An 8,394-nucleotide genomic window follows, 5' to 3' on the forward strand; every position below is an offset into this window, starting at 1 on the left:
CGCTAAACAAAATTGCACTATTAAAAAAATAAAATTGAGATAATGAAAATCTTTAGTTCCATTTTTCCAAAAGCACTTTTTAGAAAATTTTAGTTTCTTATTTTTCGTGTTTTTTTTTTATTTTTACTGATTTTTTTTTAATATTTTAAGTAATTTTTTTTACTTTTTAGACAAACTTAACATAAATACACTTAAAAAATAAAAAAAATTGTAAATATTTTTTTTTTAAATTCACCAAATGCCATAAATACAGAAAAATACAAGAATTCAATATATATATTTTTGTATTTTTATATATTTATTAATTTTCAAAAATATTTTTTTCACAAATTTTTATTTTTTAAATATATCTAAATAAGATACATCTAAATAAATAAAAAAAAATATTAAAATTTTTAAAAATATTCACTAAAAAAACAAAAACTAAAAACTAAAAACCTCAATTTTAAAAAAATTTAATTCACGAAACTCAAACCATTCAAAACCCTCGACTACAGTCCAAACCCTAGCAGTAATTCAGTGAAGTCCTCCATTTCCACAACATCCTAGAGAGAGAAAATAGTTTACCAGTTTGACACAATAAATAAAGCTAAACAATTAAGGAGTTGTTTGTTTGTTTGTTTTGTGTTTGGCGCGAACATGGACTCTGAAGAACTCCGCACCATCGTCTCCGAACAAAGCCGTGAACTCCTCACCGCCATGGCCGTCGAGTCCGACCTCGACCTCGCTTTCCAACTCCAAATGCAAGAGGCCATCAAATCCTCTCTCGGTCCTCAACCTTCTTCTTCTTCTTCAACACTTCCACAGTTTCATATCCATGACGTTTCCGATCCGAGCTTCGCTAGCCTCATCTCTGAAGAAATCGCCAGGTTCGAGCAAGAACACGGCGATCGCGATCATGCCGAGGCTGAGATGATGAAAATGCGCGACGATCTCCGCCGTCGGATCCACGATCAGGCCTTTGCTCGCGACATGAGTCGAATCTCCGAGGAAGAGTGGATGAAGACCGGCGATCACTTCGTCAGACCGTACGGAGAGGGTTCTTCTTATTCGGAGTCTTCTGCTAGGGTTTCTAATGCGGAGGCCTTCAGGCTTTACTCCAAGGGCTTGGTGAGAGAGGAGAGAGTCGGGGGTGTGAAGAAAATGTCGGCGGGTATTGGGATCGCCATTTGCGATTTGGGAGACTATCCGATTCTTGAGTTGCGAAAGCCTTTGTTTGGTTGTGATGAAATGAGCCACCAAGTGGCGGAAGTGAAAGCTCTGATTGAAGGCCTTAATGCCGCTATCAATTTGGGTATTAAGCGAATCTCCATATTTTGCGATAACCCTTTGGTCTATCAATATGTGAGTCTCCCTAATATGCCTGAATGTGTGTATATGTACATGTTTTGAATTCTATACATGTAATTTATTGGGCCTGAAAGTTTTCTGCTTTACATTTTCCGGGAAAATCTTTCGCAAAGTTTAACTTAGTGCTGTAGCTTGTATGGAGGTTGGGGTAAGTTTAATTGGGTTAGGTTTCTTTCATCTTCAAATCTCAGGGAGTACTCGATGGAGTACTCGAAGGGGTTGTGGAGCCTATCACAGGACGGTTTCGATATTTTTTTTAAGGGCAAATTACAAACAACTCCTTGAGAGATTTGGTGAAAATACCAATTTTTCTGGGGTTTGAGAAATTATAAATTGTCCCTGAAGGTCAAATTTGTATAACAAATTAGGGAATCTGTATGAAAATAAAAATCTTAGGGGTAATTTATTATGAACATATAAATCTCATGAGTCGGTGTTCCCTTCCTGAAGGTCAAATTTGCATAACAAATTAGGGAATTTGTATGAAAATAAAAATATCAGGGGTAATGTGTTATGGAAATATATATCTCATGGAACGGGATGTAATTTCTCAAATCTCAGGGAATCTGTATTTTTACCAAACCTCGAGGGTGTTTGTAATTTGCCTTTTTTTAAAAAAAATTATTGAGTGGAATATTATAAAAAATAAATTATTATTTTTTAAATTATATTTATCATTTATTTTTTTTAAAATAAATCATTCTGTTTGGTTTTGGTTTCTATTTTTTTTTTTTTCAGAAAATTTTACTCTTTTGTTTTTCATATTTTTTTTTGTTTTCATTATTTTTTTTTAAATTTTTAGATATACCTAACCTAAATATATTAAAAAAGTATAATATTTATGGATTTTTTTACTAAATACAAAAAATATAAAAAAAAATATGAAATTTCAGTATATTTTTCTTATTTTTGTATATTTATTAATTTTTTAAAATAATTTTTTATAAATATTTTATTTTTTAGATATATCTAAGTAATGTGCATTTAAAAAAATTGCTTGAAATTTTAAAAATATTCACTAAAAATAAAAAAACACAAAAAATAAAAAAATCAATTTTTAGAAAATTAAAACCAAACACACTGTGTGATTCAAACATATAACTACCGACGTTTAATCATTTTAATTTTTTGCATGAATATTTTACCTAACGAGTCTAAGAAAGTGAACAATTTGGATCATTTCAAAATAGACTTTTCAAGCCTAAACGCTCTCCTATCACAGTTGAGGTTGACCATTTTTGTAATATTGTTGAGCATGTGTAAAATGCTTATTTTATTGATTATTGTTTTTTTTAAAAGAAAGCTTATTTTTGTGACATTGTTGACTTTTGAAATGCTTATTTTATTGATTAGGCACCAAGAAAGTTGAGGTTTGTAATTAAAGTAATTTGCCCAGCCCTGTGGGATGTGTTTATAAGTTCGTTCTCAAGATTTTGGTTTGAAATTGCCTTGTCCTGTGGTATGCTACCTTTCCGTGCTGGCAAAGAAACAAAAAACTAAAATGCCATTTTCCTTCGCATTTCAGAAATTATAGATTGTTAGAGTTTGTATATTAACAGAATTGATAGAAAAACTAAAATGTTTCTATCACTGTTCCGTACTAAAGAAAATTTGTCATATTCCCTCATCTCTTGCCGCCCTCACCCAATTCCCTCTCAACCCTTAGCCACCGTCCATCATTATTGCTGCACTTAGTGAACTAATGACCTTTCTAGGTCATCAAATGCCTAATTGATTAGTGGGTTGATGTTACATTTACTTACGCAGGTTACTGGCAAAGCAATACCAATGCAGGGACATATAGCTGCCTTTGTTGGTCAGGTGACTCTTCTCCAAAGAAAGTTCTCATATTGCAGTCCCTCTTTCGTGGCACAGAAAGATGTTAAGTTTGCACTCAAACTTGCAAGTGAGGCAATAGTTTCTCAGGTCACCTGTTTGGCAGAAAGTAGCCGTGGCAAAAATATGAAGGAAAATTGTTCAATTTGTTTGGAAGATACTGATGTTAGTCAGATGTTTTCTGTTAATGATTGCCTGCACCGCTACTGCTCGTCTTGTTTGAAGAAACATGTAGAAGTGAAGTTGCTTCAAGGGATGCTGCCAAAATGCCCTCATGATGGATGCAAGACTGAGCTGAAAATTGAGAGCTGCAAAAATTTCTTGACATCAGAATTATATGATCTTATGAGCCAACGTATAAAGGAATATTCCATTCCCGCGACACAGAAAATCTACTGCCCATATCCTAAGTGCTCGGCGTTAATGTCGAAAGCCGAGGCTTTAGTAAATACTAATAATGCAGGAGCCAGCATGTGCGAGAGATGTCGTGGCCTGTTCTGTATGAGCTGCAAGGCCCCTTGGCACAGTAACATCAGCTGCAATGATTACAAAATTTTAAATCCTTACCCATGTGCAGAAGATGCAAAGCTGAAGTCTCTTGCAAGGAGGAATCTGTGGCGCCAGTGTGTGAAGTGCCACCATATGGTTGAACTTGCAGAAGGTTGCAACCACATTTATTGTAGGTACTGCATTACTCCATTTTGAATTGCCTTAATGCTTTGAAATTGCCTTAATGCTTTTAATATTTTTATAGTGGTGTTTAAATCGTGTTGTTCACTCCATAATGGTAAGTTGCCACTTGGCTAGGATACCAGTTGACTTGCCTTGTCAAATTTTGAAATGGAAGAAAAATTTTAGTAGATGATGAACATGGTGTAAGATGGAAAAGGTGATTTAATTCTTCAGGACCAATATACAATATTGGGCATTGTTAGGCGTGCTAAAGAAACCGAAATGCCTTCTAAAATATTTGGAAGTCCTCTTCTTTTAAGGCACAACACTTACAAGGAAGAGTTATATGGAAACTGATTATTATCTATTGTATCTGATGCTTTGTACTTCCAAGTCTCTTCTCTTGGTGGTATATCATTTGTGCAATCTGTAGCATGCATTTGTCCTGTTTATTGATATTGTTTGTCTCTTGAATTAAGTAGTGTTTTATCTGCAACCCTTTATCTCTTGCTACTTTGGTATTTAATGTTCATTCTTATTCTATCTTCACAATTTTCTTTAGTTTTCTTATATGTTTTGGACAAACATTCCTTTTTGCCTTGAACATTTCTTGTTTGATATGTTTGCTATTGAACATGTGGTTTTCAATTGCTGTTGATATTGTTATTGAGTAGTTTTCTTTATGATTGTTGACCTGCCATAATTTATGCATGAAGAAAATTACACTTTTGAACATAAAGTTTTGCCATCAATGTTGCATCTTTCAATTTCTTACTCTGGGAAATAACTATACAAGTTACATGGATTTGGATTGATGGTATTTCTGGGGCAGCAAAATGTCAACTTGCTTTCCTCACCCCATGTTCATTTGTTTATCTTATTAAGATTAAAGAAGTTATTGGTTTTCTTTTTCTATTTCTTTAATCCTTCCAAATTCCCTTTTTCATCACCCCATTTAAGTGAGATTTTAGAGGCAGCACTCGCCAATTTAAAGCAGATTGTCCAAATAGTGAATTGCTTCTCAAGTTGTTGATGGTAAAATAATGATTAAAAAATTATTTGAGCCCAACATGGTGGTGTGCTATTTGTCATCAATCAAATTGTGTTGCTATATATTCCCACTAAATTCATATTTAAGGAAACAAATTTATGTTAATTTACTAGTCTCTCTTTACCATGTGTGTCTTGGTGACAAACCACTTGTCAAGACTCAATAGATCCCTGTAAAACACTGTTGTCACTGCCTTCCTCAGCTTTATATCACCTATGGCTCCTCTGAATATTTTACCCTCTGGAAAGGAAAAGCGTAATATGGGGATTACTTTCTCATACTTCACCTTTGTGCCAAATACTTCAATTGCCAGTGATGCCTGTGTTTATTTTGGCAGATGTGGTTATGAGTTTTGCTACATTTGCGGAGCTGAGTGGAAGAACAAGAAAGCAACATGTAGGTGTCCTCTCTGGGATGAGCGCAATATCGTATATGATCAGCAGAATAGGCATCAACAAAGACAGGGATGATAAGGAACACCCTAACTATGATCTATAGTATCAATGAATGGCCAGTAAGTATGTCTATATGTACATATAAGCTTATATTTCCCACTTTCCTTTCAAAGAAAAGACGAGAGAAAATTAGGTGGTAGTATTGAGATTTTTATGTTGCAATGGATCAAAGTGGGAACCATTTAGGAAGCTTTACTTTTGTTCTAGTGTTGGTACAATTCTTGAATCTTATATAGAAGAGGCTTGGAACTTGTGGTAGAAGGATTTAAAAAAACCTAGTAGTGGGACATAGAATGGTTTTTGTGATTGGTAGGCTATGTTGAAAGTATCTTTTACTTTTTTGGTAACTTGTCTTGTTTCTTATCTTTGTTGTTATGTGGAATGAACAATAGTCCCACATCGAACGAGGATTAGATTCCTTGAGCATTTATATGGCATAGGCTAACATATGGGATTGTCCCTTCGGGGACATCCGATAAAATTGGAACGATACAGAGAAGATTAGCATGGCCCCTGCGCAAGGATGACACGCACAAATCGAGAAATGGTCCAAATTTTTTTTTGCCTCTTTTGCCCTGAATTGATTGTTTGAATTACCAAACTGCACTCTAAAATTTCCTGTCTTCCCAAACGTAACCCTCTCATCAAGAGCAGCTATTTATCTCCTTTTCAACTCTATCTGCTAACAGTCATTGTGATTCTTGGTGACGATTTTGAAACCTAAAGCTTTGGTCCTTTGGTTTTTCATTTTTATATGAAAATATAAAATTTTGTAAATATCACTGTTGTATCATTTTAGGTCAATTTTTTAAATATTTTGTTTGTGGTTCGTTTTCTCTAATAAGACGCATGTGGTAAGCATTTTGAATGTACTTTTTTCTATTATTACTATTGATTTAGGAATCAAAAAGTTCTGTTATTTTTCTATTGACAAGCAAGAAAAAGTAATAACAAAAATTCTGTTACGTGTTTTTTTTTTTTTTTTGCTCTTTAAATTTTTTTTTTAATGTCTAAATTGATATATGATATGTTTCTCAATACATACTAAACAATAAATTTTCAAATGTAATTGTAAAATATGAAGTGTTAATAATTTATATTTCAAATTATAACAAAATAGAAACATACATAATTTCTCATATTTTTGTTCAAATAACACAAGATAGTAACTAAAATACTATATAATACATTTGCCCAACCTCGTGTAGGGTTTTTGCACCCTCCCTGATAGAAAGTGAAGGGAGATGGTATTTATCCCGTCTCATTTAAAATTATAGTATTTATTTATTTATTTTTTTTAATCATTATTTTGCTTCTCTTCGTTCTTGTCACTTTCTCGAATTTTTATGCTCTGATCAAAAATTAGAGCAAAATGAAAGGAGCTCGAATCTGAGCTCCCCCGAATGTCCCGAATTCCTCTTTTTTTTTTTTTTTAGCAGAAGGAAGAAGAAGACGGAGGGGGAGGGGGAGGGGGAGGGGGACTGTAGGGGGCCTAAAAAATGGGCTGGAGGCGGAGGCGGGGGATGCGGCGATCGGCGATGGCAGAGGCGACGAGCAGAGGCATGGTGATCGGCGACGGAGGCGGAGGCGGAGGCGCGGCGATCGGCGACAGTTCTGCGACGGATCGGAGACGACGGCGACGGCGACGGCGACCTCTTTCTCTCTCTCTCTCTCTCTTTCTCTCCCTCTCCCTCTCCTCCCCCTCCCCTGCAGGTCGAACGAAAATGGCAGGAAAAAAAAAAAAGCCTAATGTCCAAAACGACGTTGTTTTGGGGATTAGGGGGGCTCATTTTCGAGCTCTCAAACATTATTCTTTATTTTAAGGGACATTTACGTACAAATTTTAATTTATAAATTTATATTTCATTAATTTTTAATTAAAATTTTTGGACCTTTAAGTCTTATTAAATTTTTAATAACCATAATTGCTTTTCAAACAATAATTGTTTATCATTTGTGATTATCTATAAAAGAACATGATGATTTGACATTTATTTTGATTTTTTTAATTTTAAAATATCAACTTTCAAATTGAAAAAATTAATTAATTTTTTTTTTAAAATTGAAATATTTTTTTGTGCAAAATTAAAATTTTTGTATCCATACATTATGATATAGCATTGATGTGTAAAACTGGGAAAAAAAAATGATAATGTTTTTAATTTTAAAATTGAAAAAAAACTGTTAATGTTTTTTGTTTTATTAGATAGTTAAATCACATCAATAAGTAGAAAGACAAAAGCGTTTAATCTCATACTCTGTTTTTTTTCCAGCAGTTAGTGAAACCATGGTTTTGAAAACCGGACTGGATCGACCGGTTCAACCGGTTGAATTGTCGACTGGTTGGGGTTCCGGTCTGGGTATACTCTCTAAATTGTTCGAAGCCAAAACCGACCTATTTAGAGGACGGTTCGCCGGGTTGATGAAATTGAAGATTTTGAATTTTTTTTTGATTTCTTCTAACTTTTTTTTTTTTAAATTCTTTATTTCTTTTCTTTCTTATTTTATGTATATATATATATATATATATATAAGAATATAAGGAAATTTTAATTAGAAACTCTTTTTTAAAAGTCTCGTCTTGTGAGGAATCTCATTAAGAGTTTGAAATTATTGTGAAAGTCTCTACCTATTTATAAGAAAAAAAAATTCTTTCAAAAAAACTCAAGAAATTTATGTAGGATTCAATCAAATTTATTGGAGGGAAACTTGAAATTTTGATATCCCTCTAAAATTTTTGCTCTTCTTTTAGGGAGATGCACCAATAAATCCCAAATCTTTATCTTATGACCAATTTGGTCCTATGTTTTATCTTATGATCCAATTAGTCCCAAGCTAATATTAATGACATAATAATCAGTGTTACACTATGTTTTGCGCTTTTTAGTAAGGATAAATGAGGAAAACCCCAACGTGGTATTGACTAGAATGCCCAAAACTCAGTAGATGTTTGTTTTCCCTCCAAATACATCGTTACGCCGATGTTATTGGCCTTTTTTTTGGGTTGGTGTTCATCACCATCAACAACAT

At 33.7% G+C, this 8,394-nt stretch overlaps 1 protein-coding gene and 1 non-coding gene across 3 annotated transcripts; both read left to right on the forward strand.

Annotated features, from left to right (window-relative positions):
- The first annotated feature begins 462 nt into the window (after positions 1-462).
- Positions 463-5,711, forward strand: LOC114262341 (E3 ubiquitin-protein ligase RSL1). 2 transcript variants are annotated; one of them, XM_028202703.2, is made up of 3 exons: positions 463-1,344; positions 3,118-3,869; positions 5,247-5,711. In XM_028202703.2, the coding sequence occupies exons 1-3, from the start codon at positions 640-642 to the stop codon at positions 5,377-5,379; spliced, it is 1,590 nt and encodes a 529-aa protein (XP_028058504.2). In that variant the 5' UTR covers positions 463-639; the 3' UTR covers positions 5,380-5,711. The 2 variants fall into 2 exon arrangements, with proteins under 2 accessions (XP_028058504.2, XP_028058506.2); XM_028202705.2 differs by having other exon boundaries at positions 508-1,344; positions 3,118-3,865.
- Positions 5,712-5,820: 109 nt separating this feature from the next.
- Positions 5,821-5,923, forward strand: LOC114262353 (U6 spliceosomal RNA). The gene has a single exon (XR_003629330.2). It is a non-coding gene; the product is annotated as a U6 spliceosomal RNA (small nuclear RNA).
- Positions 5,924-8,394: the final 2,471 nt, after the last annotated feature.

The sequence above is a fragment of the Camellia sinensis genome, chromosome 14, assembly GCF_055761805.1.
Source record: "Camellia sinensis isolate YWXY chromosome 14, ASM5576180v1, whole genome shotgun sequence".
Lineage (NCBI taxonomy): Eukaryota > Viridiplantae > Streptophyta > Magnoliopsida > Ericales > Theaceae > Camellia > Camellia sinensis.

Coding starts and splice junctions, on each gene's coding strand:
- LOC114262341 (XM_028202705.2), top strand. CDS start 640: ATGGACTCTGAAGAACTCCGCACCATCGTCTCCGAACAAAGCCGTGAA. Junction 1,345..3,117: donor ACCCTTTGGTCTATCAATAT/GTGAGTCTCCCT, acceptor TTACTTACGCAG/GTTACTGGCAAAGCAATACC. Junction 3,866..5,246: donor AGGTTGCAACCACATTTATT/GTAGGTACTGCA, acceptor TTATTTTGGCAG/ATGTGGTTATGAGTTTTGCT.